This window comes from Juglans microcarpa x Juglans regia, chromosome 2D (genome assembly GCF_004785595.1).
Source record: "Juglans microcarpa x Juglans regia isolate MS1-56 chromosome 2D, Jm3101_v1.0, whole genome shotgun sequence".
NCBI classification, from domain to species: domain Eukaryota; kingdom Viridiplantae; phylum Streptophyta; class Magnoliopsida; order Fagales; family Juglandaceae; genus Juglans; species Juglans microcarpa x Juglans regia.
In genome coordinates this window covers 32,659,350-32,686,594 of record NC_054596.1, presented here as the reverse complement: position 1 = coordinate 32,686,594, position 27,245 = coordinate 32,659,350, and the positions used below count along the sequence as shown (strand labels likewise).

Below are 27,245 nucleotides of genomic sequence, written 5' to 3'. Positions count from 1 at the left end.
AATCAGCCCTGAATTTGAGATAAAAGGAAAAAAAGAGTGACTGTCACTGTAATTTCAAGGCGAGATAAAAGATAATTTTACATAAAAATTAAATGTTAAATAAAATGTTATTATTATTTGAAATTTAAAAAAAAAATTAGTTTGACGAGATAAAAGATAATTTTAGATCAAAATTAAAAATTAAATAATATATTATTATTATTTTAAAATTTAAAAAAATTAAATTATTTATTATATTTTATATAAAAATTAAAAAAAATTATAATAACAAGATGAAACGAGAAAAAATAAAATCGTTTCTAAATATAAACGAGATTAAGGTCTCGTTTGTTTTTACAGATGAGATGAGATGAAATGAATTGAGATTAAAGTTAAAAAGTTGAATAAAATATTGTTAGAATGTATTTTTTAATATGAAATTATAGTCTTAAGACAATTTCAAAGTTTGGTGATTGTTAAAATCCGGCCGACTGTCGATGTACATGTGGGTTACGAATAAGGTTTTCGAAAATGAATTAAGATAAAAATTAAAAGTTAAATAAAATATTATTATTATTATTATTTCAAAATTTTAAAAAATTGAAATTTTTATTATATTTTTTATAAAAATTTGATAAAATTATAATAATATGATAAAATAAAATAATTTTACTATCAAACGGGACTGAGTGAAAAGTTGTCTTCGTAAATCCCATTAATTAAGTAACTTCTCAAAAATTATTTAACTATTTCGATTAATTGACTTTCTATGAGTTAATTTTCTCCCCAACCTTTCATTTACTTTTAGAAAAGTAAAAGTAATTTAACTAAAGTAATTTTTCAGGCTTGTTTACCTTTCATTTACTTTTAAAAAAGTAAAAGTAATTTAACTAAAGTAATTTTTCAGGCTTGTTTGTGTAATAAGGTATTCTCATATATTTTTACATATGTTCTTTCTAAATATCATTTAAACTTAATAATTTTTAATTTCAAATTTTTAAATTTTTCATCTAATAATTATCCAAACATAAAATTCAATATAATTTTTTCAAACTTGCAAATAAAATAAGAAAAAAATACAACATTTTTAAATTTGTAAACAAAAATTACATTCAAATTTTTTTAAGTTTATAATATTTTAATTCAATTTTTTTTCTCTTATTTTTAAAATTATTTCATTACTATTCATAAATTATTTTATTATAATTCACAAATATTCTCAGTGTCGAATTGAACCCTAAATAAACTGCCCATCATGTCTTTTAAGACGAGAAGTTTTACTTACATTAATTTTTTTAAAGATGATTGCTTTAAAAAATTGTAGAGAGAGGAAATGAGAGATTTTTATTTCTACGAATTTCAGGTATTCTATAAATAATAGTAAAAAAATAATAATAAAATATTAAATAATAATAAATAATAAATAATAAATAATAATAAAATAATAAATAATAAAAAGATATTTTCAGAATACTATTCTTAATATCCAAACAGAGCTAAATTCCAAGATCTGGGTAGGTCAACGTACAACATCTATGGATCAAGCATTTTTTAAACAAAAAAAGGCAAATGAACTAGTACTGCTTTGGACCTTTGTTCCTCGAGAAAGTGAAGACCAGAGCAATTAAACAACAACTGCGTTTGGATGTTGATGAGCTCAACTCACATAAGTTAAGTTCTTTATAAATTATAATGAATTAAGTAATAGAGAGAACTATATAAAATTATTTAAATTGAGTTTAAAATATGTTTGGATGTTAAGATAAGTTTGATACTTTTTATAAGAAATTAAAAATGATTATAGATCTCACGTATAAAGATGTTTTAAGTTGAAAAATATTATAGGTCTCATGTGTAAAAAGGTTTTGAGTTAGGATGAATTATTAATTTAAGAGTTGAGTATTTGGATGTTAGGTTTAGCTTAAAATTAGACTAAAGTCAATTGAGTTTAGTTGAATTTGAAAACCAAATGCAGCCTAAAATAACTTGACAACTTTGAAATCATGACGATTCCTAACATAATAATATAAATTCATGAAGCAAAGTTTAGAGCCGGTTTGGATTGAGAGATGATTTCACTACTATTTATAAATTTCAATTCACAAATCTCACTGCTATTTACAAGTTATCTCAACTCATCTCTAAATCAACTAAGTCCAACTCTCCATGACACTTATAAGGAAAATGATATTATACTGCCTGAGTTTGTCCTCTCAATTGGACCGACGTTCATGTTATTTTTTTAAATTTTTTTTGCTTAATGGTTAAAATAATGATTATTAGTGTATTAGTGTTTTTTAAAAAAAAAAATATTTAAAAATGTTTAAAAAATATTAGAAAGAAAAAGTAAAAAAAAAAAAAAGAAAGTACAAATTGCACTAGGCAGCCATGACACACCAGTGCTCAAACTTGGACGGCATAGTAGCGCTACCTGACTTGTAAACTGTCTCCAACCCTAAGAGCTTGCTTCCATGCCACCTCTCCATCCAAAACTCTCTACGCAACTCACAACTGTGTTATGTTTCAATCCGCATCATTCTATATATTTGGATTCCAGAGAATTCAGTCCTCACATTTTAAATTTACATTTTTTGATCTCTTTGATTGGTGTTGCTTATAAATAATATAACATTTATAATCTATAGATTCTTATACCAAGTACTGGCCGTGTAGCCTGCAGAACGGGATCCGACGCTGCAGCCATATCAAAACATATATGAGTAAACTCTTATGTTAAGATAACATGAGATAGGAAAGAAAATCATAATAGTCAGCAACTCTATATGACCATTATAAATTGCTTTTATATAGACTTGCATTATTAATGGAAGAATTTAAGTTAAAATAAAACTTTTAAAATTAATCCTAATCAACTAGATCTAAAGACCAACTTGTAATAAAACTCTCCATAAAGTCTAATCTCTTTAAAATCAAACTTCTAACAACATTAATGATCTAGAACTTTTGTTTTGACTGATGAAGGTCTAGCGACCGTCTTCCGAGCTTGGTCACAACTGTGGCCTAGTGTTTTCCTTAATTCTCAGTCAATCAAATGTCCAGCATGAATCCAGTGAAGTCTTGTTTATTTACTCGCTCAGTCGCTCTGTTGAATGTCAAGTGAGATTCAAGCGAACTGTCCAGCTGAGTTTAGTCTTGTGCAATTTTCTTCCCTTTTTAAAGCCAAAGCCATTTCTTTTCCTCTAAACTCTTTTGAGCTCTCCCATGGCCTCAGTCACTCACCTCAAATCGAATGTCCTCATTTTTAACATATTTAACATCTCTTCTATTGCAATTAAAGCTAGAAAGACCTTATTCTTTAAAGGAAAACACTAGTATGCCGTCCCAACTTGACCGCTTGGTAAATTTTTTTTTTTTTTTTTTTTTTTACTTAGTGATTAAGGAAGTGTTTTTAAATGTATTGGTGTATTTTTTTTATTTTTTAAAAATATTTAAATGTATTAAAAAAATGTAAAATGAAAAAAGCAAAAAAAAAAAAAAAAAAGACTGGGCAGCATGGCCAGCGATAAATACTGAGCAGCAGAGTAGCATTGCCTTTCTTTAAATGGTTTTGCCCTCTTATTGTTATTATCTAGCTTAATATATATATATATATGTATATGTATATATATACACATGATTAACGTTTCAAAAGGGAACCTGAGGCTAGGTGGATGAAACGTGTAGATACATAAACAGTTTTATTTTATCTCATCATTATAATTTTTTTAAATTTTTACATAAAATATAATAAATAATATAATTTTTTTCAAATTTTAAAACCAAGTCATCTAACAATATTGTTTTCAAATCTCGAAACCACACATAAAATAAATAATATTAAGAAATATCTTATTTAATTTTTAACTTTACTCTTGAATATCTCTCCTGTACAAACGGACCATTGCATGCCGTGCTCATGCAGAAACAGATGCAGTGCATTAAGAACATGGAGAAAGAAGAGTTGCAGAGGCCTGCCGACCACCACATGCTCACGCGCACTCTGATTTCCGTCAGCACACATCCCTAGGTTTTTCTTTCTTTTCTTTGAGTCCCACATACTGAGATCGACACGTCATTGTCATGTCAGTCTGTGCTCTTTTCCAACGTACCATGGCGGAAGAGTGGTGAGGGGGAGAGCGGGTTATCATTTCAAGGAGATAGATCGATCATCGATCGTTAATGTTAGGTGGTGCCCCATCGCCCAGCAAAGCAATAATCCATTCTTGCTTCCTTCTGCCAAAACCATTCTATTTTTTCTTCGTCTTTTTCCTCCCTATTTCCTTTTCCTTCTCTTTTCCTTCCTTCAGTTAATCAAAGTCTTAGCTGCTCAAAGAACAAAACAAATAAACCTCTTAACTTTTATTAATGCAGACAAATACTTGTCCATACCATAATTTTATAAAAGCAATTTATAAAATATCATTGTAAGTGATATTGTAAAATATTTTGTATTATAAAATGGATCTAACTTATACATCAAGTCTCGTTTGGATAGTAAAAATATTTCATTTCATTTCATCTTTACAACATTTTCAAAATTTTAAATAAAATATAATACATAGTTCAATTTTTTAAAATCTCAAAACAATAATAATATTAAAAAATAATATTCTAACAATATTTTATTCAATTTTCAACTTCTATCTCAATTCATCTCAACTCACTATCCAAACAACACTTAAATCACATCATTGTATAAATTTGTTTTTATCAAATTTTTTTATAGATTTAATGTTATATACAGTTATGAAGTACACAAACACCATATAATTGTTTTGAAAAAAGTGTAGTCTATTATTAAAAAATTAATTTTTTTTATATGGATCTCGTATTTACTTACTTTTTTCAAAGGGATTATTGCTCAGTACTTGCACATTCTGCGACTACAAATATCATTTCAATTTAATAGTTGTCTTTTATTTATTATTGCCGGATATCTAAAAAAAAAAAAATCTAACTAATTTTAGACGTGCATCTGCCCGCAATAGAGAATTATTCGTAAATGCATCTTGGATGAAACAAAAGTGATGCACAGCACAAAATGATACATTCATTCATGACGACCTGCCTACGCAATATTGGTCACGTGAACGCACCATTAGTAAAATGCTGAAGGAAAATAATTTGCATAAGTGCATGTGTGAGCCCTTTAAAAAAAGCAAGATCTATTTGAAAAAAAAAAAAAATCATTTTCTTTTATAATAAGTTGTAATTTTTTTCTAAATCATGACTTATACTAGAGTTGCACATTCTAAATGACTTATTTTATATAATTTAAATAATAAATAATATTCATTTAGCATAATATATAATGGAAGAAAATCACAGTCCAAAGTATTCGTGTAATTGCAGGCTGCAGGCTGCAGGCTGCTTGTACGTACAGGTAAAATTGCTGTAAAATGTATACATGAGCTTGTACATTAAGGATGAATTTAACTAAAAGGGTGAAAAATGCTCCCTTATTGCATGTAAAAATTGGTATTTATGGCTCTGTACATACGTAGGTTTTGGGTTCAGTGCCTCTTGACAAAGTCATGATAAGAACATGCTTGCTTGCTTGCTTCACTTGCCTCGTCTCCTTCGTGGTGGCCTTCCCTCACAGCTCTATTGACAAAGTCATGTGTGAATGCATGTATTGTAAAGGGATATGTAGGAGAATTCGGGGGAAATCGATCTTTTTGGTGTTCATAAAAATGCTCCTGAATTATGCTTGAGTTGAAACATGTATGCTTGAGTTGAAAGTTGCAAGAAGAAGATATTTTTTTTTAAGATATATCATTACTTTCAATGGAATTAGATGCTGAGTGTCGCCAAAGTTGAAGCCGAATATATAATATTGCTGTATAAATCTCTGTATATATTTCGAAATATTGGCCTGGAATCGTAATGGTTAGGTGTATTAATCATATAATATGATCAGTGTGAAAGAACACGTCTTCTGAGAATACTTGAGAATACATTAACTTGCGTGCTAAACTCTTTCAAATATATTATATATTTATTTTAATAGTTTTATATTTATATTAAAAATTCTGGGTAATTAAAGAGAGTAATGATCATATACGCAATATATTTTTACAATACATTTTACAACAATGTTATAAGATGAAAGTATTTTTGTAAAATGATGTTACTTTTGTATATATCCCTCATTTAAAACATAATTGTATAAAGTATTGTAAAAAATGTTGTGTGTAAATCATTTTCCAATTAAAAATAAAGATCATACTACTCATTTAAAAAAAATCAACAGTTACATTCTTTGATGGAAGGAATCAATACTTAGAAAATAGTGGATAAGGGTCTTGACCTATCTATATATAAAAGTAATTTTACATACAACCGTGAAGTACGTAAACGCTGCATAATCGCTTTGAAAAATAGTGGAGTCCACTTTTAATTTTTTTTTTCATATGGATCTCATGTTTTATTCACTTTTTTCAAAGCGATTATACGGTGATTGCATAATTCACAGTTGTAAATATCTTTTCTCTTATATATAAAGGCATGTGATTCTCCATCAGTTACATTTATTAACATAATAAAGATAGGCTGAAAACTCATACTCAATACTTTCTATATAGAAATCTGTGAGTATTCACAATTCAAAAATAATCAATTCCTGCCAATACTTAATCAACGAAGGCTAGAGGTTAGTTTTCTGATGATTCTTTATTATTAGATTTTTTTCCCAAATCTTACACAGTCGCCACGCAAAAAAGAGGAAAAAAAAAAAAATACAAGCACAAGAAAAGAACTAATATTGCTTTGTTGGGCTTGGGATATTCGGAGCTTTATTACCAAACAACTAATTTAAATACAATTAGTGGAAAATTAAACTAGAATTTTCCACTTTTATTTGAATTAGATTTTATATATCTTTTTAAAAAAATATTTGAGACACTGTTTTTATATTATTTTTGTAACATTTATAACTTATTGGTCAAAACATACTTGAATTTAGGTATTTTTACATGATGCATGGGCTTGCTTAATTAATTAACTTGGACATATGATTATTTTTTGGACCAAAGGAACATTATATAAATAATAAATAATAAATAATAAAAAATTAATTATATTTCTGACTTCGTCTAGCTAGATCGATCATGTGCCTGCAGTAACCCCAATTCGCAGAAGTTCCCAACTGAACCTATGATATTGTATTATATATCAGGAGCATGCATGGAATTAAGTGCATTTTTTAAAAAAGTAACCTCTAATTCAAATTAATTAGGCATTTGATTCTTCTGATTTTATATATATATATATATAACTTTGCTAGTGCATGAATTACCAATTAAATTGTCAAATATTAAAACTTCAAACCCGAGAATCCCCACGGGTCCCCCAAGCTTAATTAGAAGAACCTAAGTGATCATCCCCTGATCCAGTAGTACTAATCGTCACGTGTCAAGATATATACATTGATCGTATGATGTCCATGATAAATTCCCAAATAGATTAGCATGTGGGTGCGTGTATCATGTATTAATTTCATGTGGGTGAACCGAACGTTACTCCAAAGTCCAAAACCAATCTACATATGTACCAATTATATGATATATATCCAAAATAAAGCAAATCGTGTTCAAACTTCAAACGTCGCTCTTCGTCAAAGCAAGACCATTATAATATTATCGATCAAATATTCTCTTTCCTGCAGCCACTTTATAGCTGCAATTTTCAAAAGCTAAAAGACCCTTTTTTGAATTTTCAATCCTCCATGACCCGCCCCTTTCCTATCAAAATAATTAAATTTTTGTCGCATATATAGTTATTTTCGTTATAAATAATTTATCATAAAGAATTATTTTTTTTTGTAGTATTATTTGAATCACACTTTAATTTATTTTTTGAGAATGCAATATATAAGATCGAAGTTTAATCTGCAGGAATAAGTTCGAAAGACCCTACCTTAAAGAGATTTCCCGATATATAAAAAAAAAAAAAAATCACTTTAGATTGCTAAATTGTGAGTAATTACTTTTCTATGGACCAAAATCTCATGGGGTATAAGTTTTAATAATTCTCAGAGGTTCCTAATTAAAAAATGACTGTGATTTTGATTATATCAATATTTATTGTTTTTACTTAAATCATGATAAATATTAGAAAGAGTGAAGTAGTACATCATGATAATATTATTCTTCTTAATTTTGATTTTGTTGTACGGTATTTATAATTTCATATAACATATAATATTGTTGCAAAGTTGCGTTTGGATAGTAAAGTACTTTCAGGTATTCTGTGAATAGTAATGAAAAAATATTGAATAGTAATAAAAATAGGTGAAAAGTAATAATAAAATAATAAATAGTAATACGGTATTACGAGAATACCGACATTCTCAGTACCCAAAACTAAACCTTATTCCTCAATTTATATTAACAATAAAACGTATAATATATCATAATATCAATAAAAAGAATAATTATTGATTTATTAGGATATTAGCTATTTTATTTAAAGACAATATATAACTTGATTTTTAAAGGATCATGACTGATTAGCCACCAACACTAATAGATTTCTCTTAATTTCTATTTCCTCTTTTGATCATAGAGAATTCTCAGCTAAAAAAAAATAAAAAAAATTAATAGTGAAGTACGTACTCCTTGAGATGCACGCACCGAGTCTTCCAGGATCCATCTAGTTGGCTGAGGAGGAGGGGCGCGTGAATAAGCAGATCTCCTCTTCAACAAGCAACATAGACAAGATATGCCACATATTCTCCACTCCAAGGCTATAGCCAGGCTTCTACGTATATCGGCATATTGTCAAAAGCTGCCAACCTTTGAATATGTAGAAGAACCAAATTCAGCAAACCTTTGGTATTCTTTTGATCTGCTCCCAATATTATTGTATATATATAAGTGTGTTGTGAGAAACCAAAATGAAACAAGTACTACCGGGAGATATAATGGCTGCAAAGGCAAACATGATTCCAATCATAAGCAAGATGTACTGCTCCTCTTCCAAGGTTGTCCTTGTTGTTAGGAAGAGGCCGCATGTAATAAGTGGTGGAGGTTTTGTGGTGACAGATTATAGTCAGAAGGTGGTTTTCAGGGTTGATGGCTGTGGAATTCTTGGCAGAAAAGAGGAGCTGGTTCTCAGAGATAGTGGTGGAGATGCTTTGCTGCTCATCCGCCGAAAGGTATCTGTAGACATATGTATATATGTTCTTATATTGTTCTTATATTTCAAACTCCATAATTAATGTTAGTTCAGGGAAAGCATGCATGAAAAAGAATAGATAAATGGGGAGTTAACCTATTATTTTGTGTTAAGGCTGTTTTTTTCCTTCTTCTGACAAAAAAGCAGGCGGCAATGGTTGAGGTTTTGAGCCTTTATAAGAATTGGAAGGGTTACACTTCTGACTACGAAGGATCTCAAAAGTTGGTTTTCAGCTTAAAAGAACCCAACTCATTTTTGGTAAAGAACAATGTAATGAGGATCTCCACAGAACCCAGGGTAAGCAAGAAAGACTGGGACTTTGAGATCAAAGGCTATTTCCCTGATAGAGATTGTAGCATCGTCGACACCAAAGGCAACATAGTAGCGCAGGTAATTGATCAAGTCGCATTGAAATATGTTCTTTTTTAACAGACGAGACAATTCATTTCAGAGATATTATATATATATATACCAATATATCTGTCTTTTTTTTTTTTGTATGTTAATTTACAGATGGCCGGAGGCAAGAAGGAGGTGCCGGGGTTGATGACAAGCAATGATCTGTACCATGTGGTGGTGCAACCCGGCATTGACCAAGCTTTTGTGTTTGGCGTGATTGCTATTCTCGACTATATATACGGTGAATCTACGAGGTGCTGATTTGATTTAGAAATTTTGCAGAGAAGATGGATGCATATGGTTCCTTTCGTCCTGCATGTTAGAAATAAAGAAAAGTGGTTTACGTGTAATATGAGTTGTATATAGTCTCAAAGTATGTTGTACAGCTGGAATATTGTTTGTATTTCATTAAATAATTGTAGTAGTATAAATGCTCGGTATATAGTAACTGTCGAGTGATTTGGAAGACAATGGAAACATTTTTCCTTCAACTTTTCCAGAATACTCTTTTCTTCTCTGTTTGATTTCATGTCGAACATGAAAGAAAGTACAGCTACAAGTTCTGATTTTCATGTTATTATATTATATGTTAATTATGCATGCATTTCTTCTTGTATGTGGGTTTGTTTTCTGATCTCTGTTTCTCAAAAAGTTATTGAAGAATTATTATTGTAGGTGGTTAGGGGTGAAAATGGTCGATCCGGTCCGGTGATGGACCTTCGGTCCATCATTTTTCCGGACCGGACCGGACCGAACATCCAAATGGACCGGACTGGACCGATAAGACCAGTCGGTCCGGCCTAATTTTTTTTTTATTTTTTAAATAATTAATAAAAAAAATTTATTTAAAATACTAAATTAAATTAAATTACTTATTAATGTGGATTATGTAACAAACTCAATAAAAAAATATTTTATATGGTCAATGATAATAAATTAGATGAAAATTATATTACTAATTTATATAATTACTATATAATTAACTAATTGATATTATATATTAGTTAATTCATAGAATATTAACAAGTGTTAATAACATATTTAAAATTTTATATTGTTAATAGTGATAGGTTAGATGAAGATATATATAAAATATTGTTAATTTATAGAATATTAACAAGTATTAATAATATATTTAAAATTTTATATTGTTAATTGTACAATTATTATATATAAAATATTTTTTTATTTTTTTTTTCATTCGGTTTGGTCCGGTCTGGAAAAATTCTGGACCGTAGACCGGAACGAAACTTTTCAGTCCTCTAAAATGTAGACCGGACAGGACCGAAACGGTCGGTCTGACTGGAATGTTTATCACCCCTATAGGTACTATCTTTGACAAATATAATTACAAAGCATATTCGCACGCATGCAGTGAAGACATATACGCAAAGTACAAACATCCTGATTAATTTAGGATGCATTACAGTTTCTTTAAAGGATGCTGTATTGATAAATGCATTTCGCCGGACCATCTATACATTAATATATAAGAAAATTCTATACATTACACAATCATCTCACTTCCGGTGAGACATATGCACAAGATGAGATATATTAATTCTATTTGCAATGAGCAAATATTATGGCAAGTAGAATATTTTCGTCGCATTCAATTAAAGCCAAATGTTTCGCACCGATCGGCAGTTGTTTGATGATTCGATGGAAAATGCTTCACCCAATAAAGATTTGTTGCTAATATTCCCCGTCCACTGAAAATAGTAGCCACAAAGAAGCTAGGTCTATATATATAAGCATTGTCTACAGGGTTTAATTGCTCGAGAGTAAGGAAAATTGTAATCAAATAGCTAGATGGAAAACTTCACCTATTCATTTATATAGTGAATGCATTTACATTCACAATATCCTAGTTTTCATTTACAGGAAAAAAGCAAAACCGAAGCAATGCGATCTCATTCTCAGAGGTTTTTTTTTTTTAAATGCATGAACAGTTATTACATATATTGTAAAAGTTGAAGTAATGTCTTTTCACAAAAAAACAAATGAGCCACGTCATCAATCATTTTCATTAATATTATTTGTGGGGGATTTTTCCTTATCCGAGGCCTGTCAAGCACGGCCTAGGACGAAAGGACATAGATCTGGCCTACTAAGAGGATCCCTTATACATAACCTGTGAGAGGGACGGTGCAGTAGAAGATAAGACTCGTCGAGACTCAATGGTCTGAGGTTCCACGGATAATATCCAGTCATCGAGTGCCCGCCCACATAGCAGGCACAACGTGCGGAAGATCATCAATTTGCTGACAGAGAAAGTATGAACGGACTAGGGGAAAAGCAGACTAAGGGGAGAAGGATGAAGAACCACGCCACATTTAAAGATTCTGACAAAATGAACAGTAGGAGGACTCCAGATCTCATAGCGACAAGCTTGATCTGCTCACCGAACTTCCAGTATAAATAGTTGATCTCAGGTACGAGGATACTCTCTCTGGCTTCTAAGCTTTCTTACTTATTTACTACACTCCAAAAACATTTACTGACTTTGGCATCTTAGGCTCCTCCGGCCACTAGACTGCCCTCTCAAAGTCACATAGATTCCTTTCTTTGCAAGGCCCGTTGTGAAGACCTGAGTTGTTGGAGCCTGGCCTAAGGGTGTGCGAAACATGACATCAACAGTGACGCCGTCTGTGGGATCTTAATAGATATTGCGTGTCCTTCTCATGCCTATGACAACCCATTCCGAACAACTCAGAAGAAATGTTGGAGATGCCATGAAAGAGTGGGTGATAAAACTGACTGGCGAGGTGGAAACACTTCTCAAGGAGAATGTGAAACTCAAGAATCCCCGAAATGACCAAGAAGGCAGGGAGAACAGTGACACTGAGCAATTGGGGTCCCGAAATATGCAAGCGGGACCCAAGAAGGAAGAGGAGCAAAAACACATGCAGGACGAGCTCCGCAGCCTCAAGGGGAAGTATGAGGAGATAGCACGAAAGGTAGGTATGTCATCAACAGTGGACCAACTGCTCACAAGCACAGGTCTACCCTATATTGAAGAAGTAATGGCATTCCCTTTGCCACCGAAATTAAGAATCCTAGTCATGGAGGCATATAATGGGAACATGGACCCTCTCAAGCACTTGGAAACCTTCAGAGCTTACATGACGCAGCATGGCTTCCCTGGAGAAATCGCTTATAGGGCGTTCCCGCTGACCCTGAAGGGCCCATGCGTGCATGGTTTGGGTCACTAGCACCCAAGTTGGTCTGCGAGCTAACCAGACTGTTCCTAACCCAATTAATGTTCAGTCGGAAGAGGCGGCGCCCGGCCGCATACCTCCTCACTATCAATCAAACGGAGGATGAGAGCCTGAAATCCTATCTATCCCGGTTCAATAAGGAGAGCATGATCACCGAAGATTAAGATGAGAAGATCACCTTGGCGACACTCCTAGGAGGTTTCTGGCCACCCTCCCAGTTTATGGCGAAATTGGCAAGGCGAACCCCCGTGATGCTACTGGAATTCATGGACCAGACCGACAACTTCATTAATGTGGAAGACACTCTCCGAGCGTTAACCAAACCACGAATGAAGGAAATAGAGCTCACGAAAAGAAAGGGGACAGCCCTGGGAAAAGGGGAAAGGGACTCCCAAAAGAAGCAACGAGATGAAGTACCGATGAAGAGACCCGGGCCACGATACAACTGGCCCACATTCATCATTCAAGAGGAGGACAACCGGGGAGCAATGCGTCGATACTGCACATACCATCAGTCCACCTTACCTAACACCGAGGACTGCCGCTCCCCAGGAGGAAGGAAGGAATATTTAGAGCAACAAAGGAGCCATCGCTCCCCGAACAAGAGACGAGCGCATGAGCCGAGGAAGCCGAGGAGAAGATCGAGGGAAAGGAGTTGGGTTCGGGATGACCGGCGCCGGCAAGAGAACAACCCTTGAAGGCTGGCGATAGGGGGAGCACCGCCGGATCCCCCCCGATTGCCACCAAGGCAGTAACACCCTATGGGGGAGATTCGAACCATAATAGGAGGGTTCGCAAGTGGGGGCGTCACCTCGTAAGGACGGAAGGCGCATGTTAGGCGGGCCCGATACCATAAAGTGTACTCGACCAAGTATCACCCTGCCATGCAACAAAGGGGTAACCCCACTCCTGTGATCTCATTCACGCAGGCTGATGAATAAGGGATCCTGTACCCCCAAGACGACGCCTTGGGGGTCACCAAGCTTATCACCAACTTCACAACCTGCAGAATTCTCATCGATAACGGAAGTTCCGAGGATATATTATTCTGGGAAGCTTTCGTCAAAATGGGTATCGAAACCTCCCAGTTGCTAGCCTCTCCCGTACCCTTGAAAGGCTTTTTCAGGGGCATCGTCCGGTTGGTGGGGACCATCACCTTGTCCATCCTAGTGGGAAGTAGCCCATGCATGGCTCTTATCATGGTCGACTTCCTGGTGGTAAAAACTTTGTCGACCTACAATGCCATCATAGGAAGACCCATCCTCAACTGCTTAAGTGCCGTCAAATCGACTTACCACCTCAAAATGAAATTTTCAACTCACTAGGAGTGGGAGAAGTCTTGGGGGAGCAAGTGTCGGCAAGTGAGTGCTACGTGCAGGAGCTGAAATAGAAAAATGAAAAGCCCGCCTTAGACTACACCAAGGGGACAAAATAGGTTGGGCACCACTGGAAAAACAATGATAGGCTCCTATCTATGATCCGCCTGGCCTAGTTTTTAGAGGGGAAGGGATGGCACGAGGCTGTGAAGAAAAAGGTGGACAACTACTTCTCCGGAGCGAGAACCCGGACCCTTTAAATTTTGTAATGACTCTGCACTGAACTTGTATATTTATTTTTAATTAATAATACAACTTTTCAAGGTTATTCGGAGCATTGGCTATATGCTCTCGCCTTACAAGTACGGCACCAACAAATAAAAAAAAAAAATGAGGCTAACAAGACACACGACAACTTACCTCACTACGGGTCACCATAAGGAAAGGTAGGCCTGAGTGTTGTCTTATCCCTTTCGCAAGGGAGAGCGGGTCAGCCAGTGGTGGTTCAAAAATAAAAAATTACCTTCTTTGTGGACGTCAACAGGCGGGTGTGGATTCAATAACAAATTGCCCAAAAAATTACCTCCTCGCGGGATACTATAGGGAAAGGTAAACCCAATAGTGACCTTATCCCTCCCAAAAAGGAGAGCGGGACTAACACACTACCCTCCCCTCCCGAATACATTACCCCAACCTCTATCGCAAATGAAAGTGGGATTAGCACCAACCTAACCCAACACTTACATTCCCTATGATATCAACGAGCGGGAGCGAGTTCAGTAACAGACTGCTCGAAAACTTACCTCCCTGCGGGACATTATAGGGAAGGTCAGCCAAGGGTGGCTTTATCCCTCCCGCGGAGGAGATCAGGACCAGCACGTGGCCCTCTCGAATACATTACCCCGACTCCTATCACAGCAAAAGGCGGTCGGCCAACTGTTGCCCGAACTTACCTCCCCGTGGGGGCGTATAGGAAAATGTAGGCCTTAAGGTTGCCTTATCCCTCCCGCGACGGAGTGTGGGTTAGTCCTCAACTACTTGACATAAAAAATTTTACCTTACCCGTAAGTGTCAACAGGCGAGAGCGGGTACAGTAACAAACTACACAAAAACTTACCTCCTTGTGGGACATTATAAGGAAAGATCAGCCTAAGAGTGGCTTTATCCCTCCCGCGGAGGTGATCGGGACCAGCACGTGGCCCTCTCGAATACATTACCCCGACTCCTATCACAGCAAAGGGCGGTCGGCCAACTGTCGCCCGAACTTACCTCCCCGTGGGGGCGTATAGGAAAATGTAGGCCTTAAGGTTGCCTTATCCCTCCTGCGACGGAGTGTGGGTTAGTCCTTAACTACTTGACATCAAAAATTTTACCTTACCCGTAAGTGTCAACAGGCGAGAGCGGGTACAGTAACAAACTATCTAAAAACTTACCTCCCTGTGGGACATTATAAGGAAAGATCGGCCCAAGAGTGGCCTTATCCCTCCCACGGAGGAGAGCGGGACCGGCACATGGCCCTCCCGAATACTTATCCCGACCTCCACTACGAGTGAAGAGTGAGTCTAGCCCCAGCCTGGCTCAAAGTATTACCCTTCCCAATGATATCAAAGAGCATGAGCGGGTCTAGTAACAAATTGCTCGAACAACTTATCTCCCTACGAGGCCAAGAATGGGAAAGCTAGCCCAATGGTGGCCTTATCCCTCCCATAGAGGAGAGCAGGCTCCACCTACGAGGCGACCCGAAAAACTTACCCCACTCCTATCACAGTGAAGGAGCGGACTACTCCACTGGCAGCCCGAAGAAGTTACCTACTTGGAGAATAAAAAAAGGGGCAGGCTAGCTTGAGATAGCCCGACCCCTCCCCGATGGAGTGCGGGTTTGAGTCTTACCTCTACCCGAAGAAAGAAAGCTTTACGGAAAAGAAGCAAAGTGCCGAGAAAAGAAGTTGTGCAAAGTGTCAGCAAGCAAGGAAAATACGGAGAAGGCATAGCCGGATACACATACTTACTTTATTACTTAATGCAGGGTTGCAAAAAAGAGAGTGGCGGGAAATGTGAGAAGAAATACATCAAGGAAAACGTGGAAACAATGCAAAAAGGAAAATACGAAAACGGTACAGTAAGCAAGATGCAGAAGCAACATTACGGGAAAAGCTGGAAACAATATGCAGGAAGTACACAGTCGGGTACACAAAATCATTTTAGTAACTTTACCACAATACAAAAGGTAAATTATGTATCTGTTGATATGACAGGTGGAGTTAATGCCAATAAAGAACAGAGCGATACCATAGAAATCAAATGGACGCCATTTAAAGAGGAAATGTAACTAATGTTGTGTAGCCATGTACATAAAAAAAAAAAAAAAAAAAAAAAAAACTAGTGGGGTAACCGTACTATGGAAGACTTACTCCTATCTAAGTGCCACCCGGCATGGGAACGATGAATAACCAACAAGGCAGACCGTCCGGAATCGCCCATCATGAGGAGATGTCGTCAGAAGCTTCCTGGACAACAAAAAACCTAAAAACAATGCCTGACCTTGGGAGAAGGGTGGGGCGATTCATGATAAAATTCCAGCCGTACTCGTCCCGTGAGAATTAGCGGGATAACTGTGTGGGGGAATTTCTCTCTACCCGAGACCCAGTCAAGCCCAGCCCAGGATGAAAGGACACAGATTTGGCCCACTAAGAGGATCCCCTGAACACGACCTGTGGGAGGGACGGTGCAATAGAAGATGGGACTCGTCGGGACTCATTGGTCTGAGGTTCCTCGGATAATGTCCAGTCATTGAGTGCTTGCCAACACAGCAGGCGCAACGTGCGGATGATTGTCGATCTACTAATAGATAAAGCATGAACGAACAGGGGAAAAGCAGACAAAGGGGAGAAGGCTGGAGAATCACGCTGCATTTAATGGCTTTGCCGCCCGGGCGACACGCCACATTAATGGAACTGTCACAGGACCACGCCACATTTAAAGATTCTGACAAAATGAACAGTACTAGAACTCCAGATCTCATAGTGACAAGCTTGATCTGCTCACTGAATTTCTAATATAAATAGTTGATCTCAGGTACGAGAATACTCTCTTTGGCTTCTAAGCTTTCTTACTTATTTACTACACTCCAATGACATTTACTGACTTTGGCATTGGAACATCCCCGGCCCCTAGACCGCGCTCTCAAAGCCGCATATATTCCTCTCTTTGTAGAACCCATTGTGAAGACCTGAGTTGTTAGAGTTTGCCTCAAGGGTATGCGAAACATGACATCAACATTATTATTTATTCATTTTTCAGTTTCTCAACTTTTCCCTTTTTCTTATTGGAGAAAACCTTTCCCCTCCTATGATATAACTCTTTGATTTTTCAACTTTTACCCTACTCTTATTAGAAAAAAAAAAAAAAAAAAATTCCATTCATTTTTAGGTAATTAAAAATAAAAAACCATTCAGTTTCTATCTTAAGTGCTTGAGTAAATATAAGTACTAACAATCTAGTTTTATATTCTGACCTACGCATTGCATTGCGAGGATTTATGACCAGTTTGAAAGCATTAATTTCTTAGCCATATTGACAGTCTAAGTATTAATTACCATTCATGTGCATCCTCTTTACCATTAAGTAAGGAGCATGTGTTATAAGACTAGCCCTGAAAAACCTAGGTTATCTAGATTTAGCATTGAAGGTTCTTACATAACATGAATGAGAGTGGCTCTAGCTTTGCTAATATTAATTTAGGGAAAATTTTTAAAAAAATTCTGTCCTGAATGCTGATCTTTATATAGTCATTCCAGTTGTGACACGATCATGCTATAGTAAATTTTAAGTTTTTGTAAATACAACATGATGATCAAAGTTGACATTCCACAATCCTTGGAATGGGAGCCCAGGCAACTTGCATGCATTACAAGAAAAGTAGCTTTTTACATTACCTAAAATTGTTGCAAAAAGCATGATCAGTGTTTCAATTACTTTTTTGCATCGCTTTTGAATCAACTCAAGATGGTCACTACTATTGCATCTCAAAAAGCTTTTCGCGTCGAAATGAAATATCATCGCAAAAATATGCACATTTGTGACAAAATTGATTGCCGCTAATGGAGGACATGAGCGATGCAAAAGGCATTCCAAACGAAAAGCCCTATTTGCTGTGATAAAGTAGTCTAAAATTTCGTCACAAAAAAACTAACCATGATTAATTATTGTCTATAGAAAATTTCCTAACAAATTTTTATCGCCGAGAAAAGGTCATTTATAATAAGATTTTTGGTCTCAAATAATCTTATGCGATGATTATATCGCCATAAAAAATATATTATGTCGTGAAAGTTGCACAAATTTGTTTTGATCACAAATACATATTTGCATCGATTAATATTAACATAAATACGTATTTGTGACAAAAAAATTTCTCTAACCAATATATCTCGCCAAAAATAGTATGTTACCAAAAAAAAAAAAAAGTATTGAAAAGAAATATATAAAAACCGTACACATCTTACATTATATTACAATCTATAAAACAATCACATAAAGTACTTACTTTATATTCTAAACAATTACATTATATTACAATCCATAAAAACAATTATATACATTAGATTTCAATTCATAAAGCAATTGCATTATATTCTAAGCGTGCAACTTTAGACTCCTCAAGGTACTTCAAAGTACAAAACTTGTAAGCATTTATTATCTATTACAATATACTAGCAATAATCTTTGTATTGAGATTCCAACAAAAATATTTGATGTTATCCTCAAATTATTATAAAATAAAAATTTTAAAGATATAAGAAGAAATGAAAGCAGGAAGGCAAGAAGCATGCACAGGCAATTATTTCCAAGCCTTCCTATGAATTTCAAATAACACTTATATGACTGTTCACATCAATGGGCAGGGCCGGCTCAAGGGGTAGGTAACCAAGGCCCCCTCCTATGCCTAGAAATTATAGAAAAGAAAAATAGGTTAGTTTAAAAGATGGAAAAATCTTGCCTAAAATAAAATCAACTTAAAATATGGTAAAATGCGGTAAAAACAAAAACCCAGTAAGTGTAGAAGTTTTACTAAAAACAATCTCACCCATGCAGGTTTGTAACAGTTTTGGAAGGTTACATGGAGCTCTATATTTATTTTGAAAACATTAAATGCTGTCTACATTAAAACTGGTCATTTTCTAGTTATTAAGCTGCATCAGAATATTTTAAAATTCAAATTTAAAATCAAAATTATGATGCAAATTATAATCAGCAATAAATGGCTTTTTTTTTTTTTATGAATCATTAAAGATTTTAGATCAATACATTATAATTTTTGGTCACTATTAACTTGGGGTTGCATATATATATATATATATATATATATATATATATATATATTATATTGATTGGGGGAGGACGGTTTCGAATTCCATATTCTCATTTTGAAAGTTGAGGGTTATGTCAATCAGGCTATAGGCTTTTGAGTTGTATATAATTGATCTGTTTAACATTTCAAAATAAGAACATTAAATAGCTTTTTATTTCATGCATCTCCCTATCTCAGGATTCTAAAAAAATGGTATGTTTAGTTGTTTTAAAAAAGTATTATTTTAATACAACGAATTTGAAGGTTACTTGTAACCTAGAAACAATTTTGTTCTAATTTTATAATACGTTGAAAGGGGATAAAGTATATTCTTAAAAAACCTTTGAAACCATCTCATATCTTATTATCTTATCTCAACATCTAAATATTATTTAAATATAAACATTTTTTAATTTTTGATTTTCAACTTTTTAATTTTTTTTATCTAATCAATATCTAATCATTATAAATTTTCTAAACTTCAAAAAAAAAAAATTAACTTTTTTAAATCTCGAAATAAAATTATATTAAAAATTATATTATAACCCTTTTTTAATTTTATAATTTTTTATTAAACTTTTTAACTCTTATTTTTCAAACTGGATTATTGCTATTTGCAAATCTTATAAAGTATTTGGACATTCAACCACAACATGTTCAAAGGTGAATAACAAAGTTTTTACCTCTAAAGTAGGAGTCAGTGAGCCTTCTCAGGAGTAGAATTGGGTTAGAGTGTAATTGAAGGGAAAAGTAACATTTAGGGATGTAAAAATTAATCGGGAAACCGGCTTGAACTGGTGGAACCGGTTCTCTTAGTTCCAAAATCGGTCAATACCAGTCCGGTTCCAGTTTCGGTTCTATACTTTTTAGGACCGGACCGATTCACTATATTATATATTTTGAATTAATTCTTTTAATATTATATATAATATATATAATAACATAAATTATAATTATATATATAATGTTATTATAATTTATAATATACAGTTTTAATCTTAAACATGAAAATTTATTTGACCATATGCTTTAAACATAAAATATATATATTAATAACATTTTACGGCCTAATAAATTCTCAACATATTCCTTTTGATAAATACATAATACATTAGCAACACCAATATACATTAGTATATTAATTACATTTCACTTTAATTAATTAGTATACATTAGTATACTAATATATATTTGTATATTAATTACATTTTATGCCTTAATACTAATACTATTAAAACTGAAAAAAGGGGATCAAACTGGACCGAAACCAGTAAAATCGAACATACCAGTTTTGAAGGGTAACCTGTGCGCAATAGGTTTTCAAAAATGCAAAACTGAAGCATACTGGTTTGATCCTAAATTTTATCCAAAACCGGACTAGACAGGACTGATTACCCCCCTAGTAACATCTCTCTCCCTTCGTTGAACCTTTCCTTTAATGGTTGGGAGAAGCATTCCCTTATCTAAACTTGGCGGGAACTTTATAAAAATTTTAACCGTAAGTATTTCACTACTATTTACAAATTATCTCATTATTATTTACAGATTTCTCATCCCATCTTATCTTATGTGTATGACCAAACGAGCATTTAGAGTTCAAAATTCTTATTTTGTCTTAGTAAGTTTTTACTTTTTGTTTTAATTTTTCAACAGTACTCCTCTTTGTATTTTTCTTTGCTCACAAAGTCGATTCCCTTGCTACTCGTATCATCTTTTGTCCTTGCAATATACTCCTCCCATCTACTTGTAATCTTACTAGAGCTGTTCTAGCGTGCAAAATAAATTTCAAGCACAACATTTATTAGAAACAGAAGCAAAAAAGGATACAAGTAATTAAATAAATTTTGTTCTTTTCCTTCTTGTTATTGGAGTATTTTTGCTTTCAAACAGTTGTAATCAGACTGATTGGTTACCATATTTGGTAAAGAGAAATAATTTGTACAAACTCCCAATAAACAAATCTCGCGAAGGCCATTGGTGTAGAATCTAAATGGGGAGCAGACCTTGACTAAGACATAGTAAACCGCTTTTTATCTATGGACACTTGTTTCTGCATGTTACCACTCATAAGAGTGTTATTTATTTGAAACTTGTCATTTTCTTTCGCTGTTTATCTACGGCTTGCTTGTGAATACATAAACACATATTATAGTTTTCAAGGTTTGAATTTAGGGCATTTGTTCTAATACAAAGCAAAATTATCACTTATCTTAAAAGTTTAAGCAGACAAAAAAATGTAGATTTAATTATTTATATTCTTTACCTTTCATATGATCATTTGTATGGTCATTGTCTTCAAAATGGAAGCAGCATGAGGATTTTGAAATGAAAAATTCTATTTGCAATCTTGAGTGAGGATTGTGTGTGCAGTTCCATTAATAAATGGGAATAAAAGAAGAAAAATATTATTTTAAAAAGGATATTATTGTAATTTTAATTTTTTTTAAACATAACTGTATGGATTTGCATGAACAGTTTCCATTTGAAGACTGTATGTAGACCAACTCTTTTGAAATTAAGCATCTTGGGAGATGTTAATATTTGCTTCAATCTTTCTTCGAGTTGACCATCCAAAGTTCATATAAGGTCATAATGGTCTATTTTTTTAGCTCATATTAATATCTTGCATTTACAGTTGTCCTGGTTGGCGCTTCCCTCATGGATGGTTACAAGGCGACTTTGGAGTTTTGAGAAATAAATTACTAGGTTTATAGGCAAGTCATTTCTTCAATGTTACACTGATCAGTCTAATTTGAGAAGTTATCCCCAGCATGGACTTTTTAAAGAAAAGCTGACGAGTAAAAGACCATTTCATAAAGACTCACACATTAATAACATAACTAAACAAATCATATAACATTTGAGATCAAAATCCAAAAACATTTATTTGTATATTACATGAAGCGCTTATTTAGGAACTCTCAACACTTGGGACTGTGGCGGTCTCACTGATCTCCATGACTTCTAAACACAAAATACCCAAAAGACAGTCCCAACACAATGGCCAAGATAACCCCTCCATTACATGACATGATGGCAAGCATCAGGAGATACCCCATTGCGGAATGGGCCCCGAACAACAGCGAGGTGGCTAACTGGGCAGGGTGGAAAAATCGGCGGCAGTGGCCAAATTTGGAGAGCAGTGGGGCTGCGATTGTGGAGGAGTTACTGGAGGTGGAGTACTTGAAGCGGATGCGGCGGACCTCCATGTACTGATGGAAGGCGGAGAAGAGGAAGCAGGCAAGTAAGGTGATGAGGTAACTCATCCATGTCCTGGTCTTCCACCAGTGGAACAGGAGGGTCACCTTCTTTCCCCAGTATATGGTCACGTGCATCATCTTGAATCTTCTCTATTATTGTCAAGCACAACACTCACACACAGCTATACGAGCAAATACACAAAAACACAGAGCATTATATAGCTGTGGGTTTTTGGGTTTGTTTGGCTGCCCGTTTGGGTTAGTAGGAAAAGATAAAAGTAGAAGCTTCGTGTCTGTATGACACTGCTGCGGTGGGAAACCTGATGTTCACTGTTGAGAAGGATACTTCGCTAGCTAGGCCATGCATTTGGAAATTCTCTCAATGTTACCGATTATCTTTTCAAGCAAAGTACCATACAGTAAATTGTAATTATAGTAAGGATCCAAAAACTATACATCTGTCTAAATCAACCTATCAAAATAGCATTCAATGCATATTTTAGGCGCCAGCGGAATATGCACATGCAAGCATCGAGCAAGAAGATGGCACTGGTGTGAAAAATCACATAAAAGACACTTGTTAAGAATGCAGACAGCGAGTTTCCAATTAAATTCTAACGTTGCCTTCGACAATTTACATGCATCATCATTCCAAATGTCTGATCTATGTATCAGTCTGATCAACAAATTAGATGAACTCGTATTCAAATTCTAAACATTACCTTGCTTAAAGATGGAAGAGCAAGGAGAGATGCACAACGGGAACATCCTCGAGCAATTTTATAGCTGACGAATGTATAATGCATATATTATCCGTGAAAAAAAATAAAAACTGTAACTTCCAACCACAACAAAATAGAGCCCAGGCTGCATGAAGTCATTTATCTGATAAGCTGCAGCTGGTGTTAAATTTGAGCCTGAACGACTGAACCGATAATGGACAGCATACTAGGTCATGCAGAAAATTGAAACTAATATCATGAGTAATCCACAAATCTTAGAATACCATCCATTTTGCAGCCCACGTCACATTTAACAAACCCATAGCACATGAATCACAATGTTCAGCATCGCATAAAGATGCAAAACATGACAAAAAATATATATAACCAAAAACCAAAACAATGAAACACGATCAAACAATGAAAATATAGATGTGGGAACTGTATTGAATAAATGATTGTAGATTACATGAAATCTATCATATATGTACTTCATTTAGAATAAGTACAACTCTGAGACACAACTTACAGCATTGACACAGCCATTCCATCTCAATTCTGCATAAAATATGCATGAATTTCATCTAACAGCCCCTTGTTAAGATAAAGAAGAGGGTGAACCGACCACCACCAAAATCAATTATGTTCTCAGGTTCATATATCATCGAATATCACTATGCTCATGGCAAATATGGAAGCTGTCACTAGGAACCTACTACTGACATGACACCCATTGATGTGCTCAACCTAAAGGAAAGAAATATCAAATAGATTGCTATGAGGCCAATTCCTAACATCTTGTTAGGGCGCATATCATTCCTTGGTAACACAACAAGTGACCAAATAAGTCCTGTTATTAGAAATCCCATGGTAAAAAATAAGCTACTATCTCTGGGAACTATGTATGATGCAGGCCTCTTAGACCAGGATCCAATCAGCATTGAGATCCCCAAACCAGCAACCATGTTGAACATAGGTCCAGCAAAGCATCCTGACATGGCAATCTGCACACCATCTCCACCTTTCGTTGCGAGTGCAAGATTTGACATTAAATCGCCCATTGAGTTTCCCCATGCCAACACTGTTACTCCAAGGATTGATGGGTTAATTCCAAATATTATGCCTAGTGCCACCAGCAAGGCAACAAGCTCATTTGCAACAATGTAGAACCAGATAATACTCATAAAAAATCCGCCCATAACCCATGGAAGTAAAAATTTACGGGGTGGCTGATCAGGTCTTGTGTATAAATATGCAAGAACACCAAGTGTACCCCAAAGACAACACCTATAAAATATGCAATTTGCCCGCTTAAAGAGCTTACATCATCCTGGGTGTTCCACAAAAATGCCAGAAGAAGGGTGCAAATGAAGAACTTGCAACAGCATACCCTTTCGACCATCTCTCCTCCTCAACTACCGGTATTGTAAATCGTCTTGGGAGTGTCAATGGCATCTCCAGCAGTGATAATAATTTAAAGAAAGGGAAGGAAAACTGTTTGTTCTCTGCCTCCTCATCATTCCATCCCCACAAAGACCTTGGACTCTCTGAATCAGCCTTCACACCCTGGTTCGAATAGATTGCTACATTTGACGCCCACATCCACTGAGGCAACTTACTTTGGAGATGTGGCACATCAGTATCAGAGTCCGATTGAAGTAGTGAGGCATAAATAGAATCATCCTCTTCACTTCCCTGAGAAAAGATACTTCCTTTGATAGGCAGCAATGGTGTCACAGCATCCAACCTTAACTTTCGAGCATGTTTTCTCAGAATCTCATTTGCAGTAACCGCAAATGCATAAATCCCATAAATGAAAACAAATGCTATAGCACCCCCAATGGTCACCTTACCAACAGTCAATATGATGGCAAGCGACATGACACTGAAGAGGAAGAAACATATATCTCTGATGAAGCATTTCCTATCAATCTGAACCCTCTTCTCTGAAATACAAATAGATATAGTCCCCACAACAATACAAGTAACAAATACAGCACCCCCCAGCACACTGTTAAGACCCACGTCACCCGCATCCTTACCCACGAAGGCAGCAATGCTGGCAAACACATCAGGAGCTCCATTCCCCAAAGGAAGCAACGAAACGCCAGCAACAGTCGCTGGCAAGTTCAATAGACTTGAAAGCTTCTCCAAAGAGCAGCAAAAGTAATCTGCTGCAGTATTACCCAATAGATAGAACAAGGAAGACATCCATATCGCCAAGACCAAATACCCCAAAACACGGACATTCTCACAATCACAATAAAAGAACTTGACATAATTGAAAAACCCACCGGCCGTACATTCCGGGTGGGCAACCAAATACTCGCATTCGCTCTGGTAGCCCCTGTGTTCAGACAATCCGCTGCATAATTTCAAGTCCTTGACCGTCAAATCATTCGTATCAGACCCATTAACAACGCTGTTCCCACTATAGTTCGCAGAACTAACAAAAACCTGAGCCGTTTTCCGACGAATAACCTCAATCCGATCACCACGGTTGTCAAAACCACCACCTCTCAAGCTCCACTGTGGAAGAACGGAAGGCGAGTTTGTGAAAAATGGATTTCCCGGAAATCTAACGTGATTGTAGAATAAGAAGAACAATACCAGAGCCGAAATTCCATTGAAAATCCCACGGAGCAAGGGATTTCTTGTACACAGAACCCCTCTCGGCTGTTTTATCATATTGTTTCGCTTCTAACCCTAATTTTCTGTTGGAAATTAATCCACCAAAAACGAGCACTTTGCAATCAAGCAAAAGAGGGGTCTAGGGTTTCAAACGGAAAAAACCCAAGTTGGAATTGACCGAACAGATGAACCATAAAAGGGTACAGAGCCGGAATCATACATACATGCATACATAAACATTTATATGCATATATGTCGATCTAAATCCACGGAACGATTTGAAGTACGACGAGGTTGACGGGTGAGAACGGCATTATATGTACAAAGGGAGCTAGATTTATATGTACAAAGATTTTTCTTTTCAGTCTTTTCGTTTCAAGAGAACAAAGCGAGGATCGAGTTACCTGAGGGAGCCGGGGCGAGATTGAGGTAAAGGGATGAGAAAAAAAACAAATGACAAAAGAGGAGCAGCTTCTGCGTAGTTTCCTCTCCTGAAAACGAATTGTTTGTTGTGAGACGATGATTCGGCTCAAGTTCGTGATCGTTGGGACTTGGGGGTATGTTTTTGCGCGTGTGGAGCGCGGGACAGCGCAGGCAGGGACAGAGGGGTTGCCGACAATGCCGAGGGCGTGTTTTGGAATGCGCGTGGCTGAGGAGGAGGAAGAGGCTGCTGGGACGTATTGCACTATGATTTGGACTCATCTCTTGCTTTCTCGGTCCGCTTCTTGGATACTGTTTACCATTTATTTTCGTTCAACAAAAACTATCTTACATACCCTTATATATTTTCTTTATCTTATTAAAAGTAGAAAATTGATATTTACAATCATATAGTGTATGACTCTATTTGAAATTTGAACTGAGCTCAATTTAGTTTAATTTTAAATTGAGTAGAACATTCAAACATTCAATTCTTAAATCATTAAATTCTTTTCAGTTCAAAACATTTTTATATGTAGGATCCACATTCTTTTTCAACTCAACACGTCTTTACATGCGATATTCATAATTTTTTTCAACTTTCTTTTAAATACATCTAAACTCATCTTAGGTAAGTTTTACAAAACTCACTCCATCAACTCAACTCACTACTATTCATAAAGAACTCAACTCAGCTTAACATCTAAACAGGACCTAAGTCTCCACTTATTTTTTTTTTAAAAAAAAAGTGCATAAATTTGGAATTTATAGAAAAAAAAAATTAAATTTTAAATAATAATTCTTATTTTTTATAAAAAAAAATGTGAAAA

General features: G+C 35.2%; 3 protein-coding genes across 5 annotated transcripts; 1 reads left to right on the top strand and 2 right to left on the bottom strand.

Annotated features, from left to right (window-relative positions):
- The first annotated feature begins 8,521 nt into the window (after nt 1–8,521).
- On the top strand, nt 8,522–10,026 carry LOC121248111 (protein LURP-one-related 6). 3 transcript variants are annotated; one of them, XM_041146469.1, is made up of 3 exons: nt 8,522–9,136; nt 9,304–9,546; nt 9,670–10,026. In XM_041146469.1, exons 1-3 carry the CDS (start codon nt 8,876–8,878, stop codon nt 9,814–9,816), a joined length of 651 nt encoding a protein of 216 aa, XP_041002403.1. In that variant the 5' UTR covers nt 8,522–8,875; the 3' UTR covers nt 9,817–10,026. The 3 variants fall into 3 exon arrangements, with proteins under 3 accessions (XP_041002403.1, XP_041002401.1, XP_041002402.1); XM_041146467.1 differs by having other exon boundaries at nt 8,523–9,136; nt 9,298–9,546; XM_041146468.1 differs by having other exon boundaries at nt 8,528–9,136; nt 9,301–9,546.
- A 12,224-nt stretch (nt 10,027–22,250) lies between these two features.
- On the bottom strand, nt 22,251–23,651 carry LOC121249893 (copper transporter 5-like). Its single transcript, XM_041148737.1, has one exon. The coding sequence runs from the start codon at nt 22,778–22,780 to the stop codon at nt 22,388–22,390; it is 393 nt and encodes a 130-aa protein (XP_041004671.1). The 5' UTR covers nt 22,781–23,651; the 3' UTR covers nt 22,251–22,387.
- Nucleotides 23,652–23,782: 131 nt separating this feature from the next.
- LOC121249892 (cation/calcium exchanger 4) lies at nt 23,783–26,723 on the bottom strand. Its single transcript, XM_041148736.1, is given in 3 exon segments — nt 23,783–24,637; nt 24,640–24,723; nt 24,726–26,723. Coding segments are annotated over 3 exon segments (1,980 nt in total). The 5' UTR covers nt 26,053–26,723; the 3' UTR covers nt 23,783–24,068.
- Between the last annotated feature and the right edge of the window lie 522 nt (nt 26,724–27,245).

What these genes read in the sequence shown, in the direction of transcription:
- LOC121249893 (XM_041148737.1), bottom strand. Translation starts at nt 22,780, where the DNA reads ATGATGCACGTGACCATATACTGGGGAAAGAAGGTGACCCTCCTGTTC.
- LOC121248111 (XM_041146467.1), top strand. Translation starts at nt 8,876, where the DNA reads ATGAAACAAGTACTACCGGGAGATATAATGGCTGCAAAGGCAAACATG. An exon ending in TGCTGCTCATCCGCCGAAAG is followed by an intron (nt 9,137 to 9,297) that starts GTATCTGTAGAC and finishes CTTCTGACAAAA; the next exon opens with AAGCAGGCGGCAATGGTTGA. An exon ending in AAGGCAACATAGTAGCGCAG is followed by an intron (nt 9,547 to 9,669) that starts GTAATTGATCAA and finishes GTTAATTTACAG; the next exon opens with ATGGCCGGAGGCAAGAAGGA.